A 466-nucleotide genomic window follows, 5' to 3' on the forward strand; every position below is an offset into this window, starting at 1 on the left:
AACCTTCCAATTAACCAACAGACAACCAAACTACAACCAAAACAAACCTTCAGGAAACGTTCCCACAACCAAAAACTTCTCAGAACGTTCTTGGAACCAAAAATTGTTAGCTGGGCGTTAACGTTTAAATATCTGCAGTGCTGACTAACGTTAACGTTAACTACAGCGTAACTAACTCTATTCCTATTTTCCACATTGAAGTATAATTACCTTGGCAATATTTTTAGAAGCGTATGAGTCTATGTTGTTGATAAAAACTTTTTTGGGCGACAGCTTGAGTTTCTCCATCCTCTGCTCCTCCATTTTAGCCTGTCTACAGGTAACGTAAATTACTGTTGTTGGTTTCCCGTTGCCATGGAGTTGCCCCTTTCGCGCCAGCGACACGAGCATCTTAGCGCAGCAAAGTGCGGAAGTGTGGTGTTTGTGCTGAGATATTACCATTAAAAAAAAAAGAAGAACAAAAAAA

At 39.9% G+C, this 466-nt stretch overlaps 1 protein-coding gene across 1 annotated transcript in view; it reads right to left on the reverse strand.

Annotated features, from left to right (window-relative positions):
• ak7b (adenylate kinase 7b) overlaps positions 1-466 on the reverse strand; it is a gene marked incomplete at its 5' end in the record, with an annotated part of 11,533 nt that extends 11,067 nt beyond the window's left edge. Inside the window, 1 exon segment of the mRNA XM_032500629.1 lies at positions 211-466. Within this exon segment, the coding sequence (XP_032356520.1) occupies positions 211-441 (231 nt within the window).

Source organism: Etheostoma spectabile, chromosome 20 (genome assembly GCF_008692095.1).
Source record: "Etheostoma spectabile isolate EspeVRDwgs_2016 chromosome 20, UIUC_Espe_1.0, whole genome shotgun sequence".
Lineage (NCBI taxonomy): Eukaryota > Metazoa > Chordata > Actinopteri > Perciformes > Percidae > Etheostoma > Etheostoma spectabile.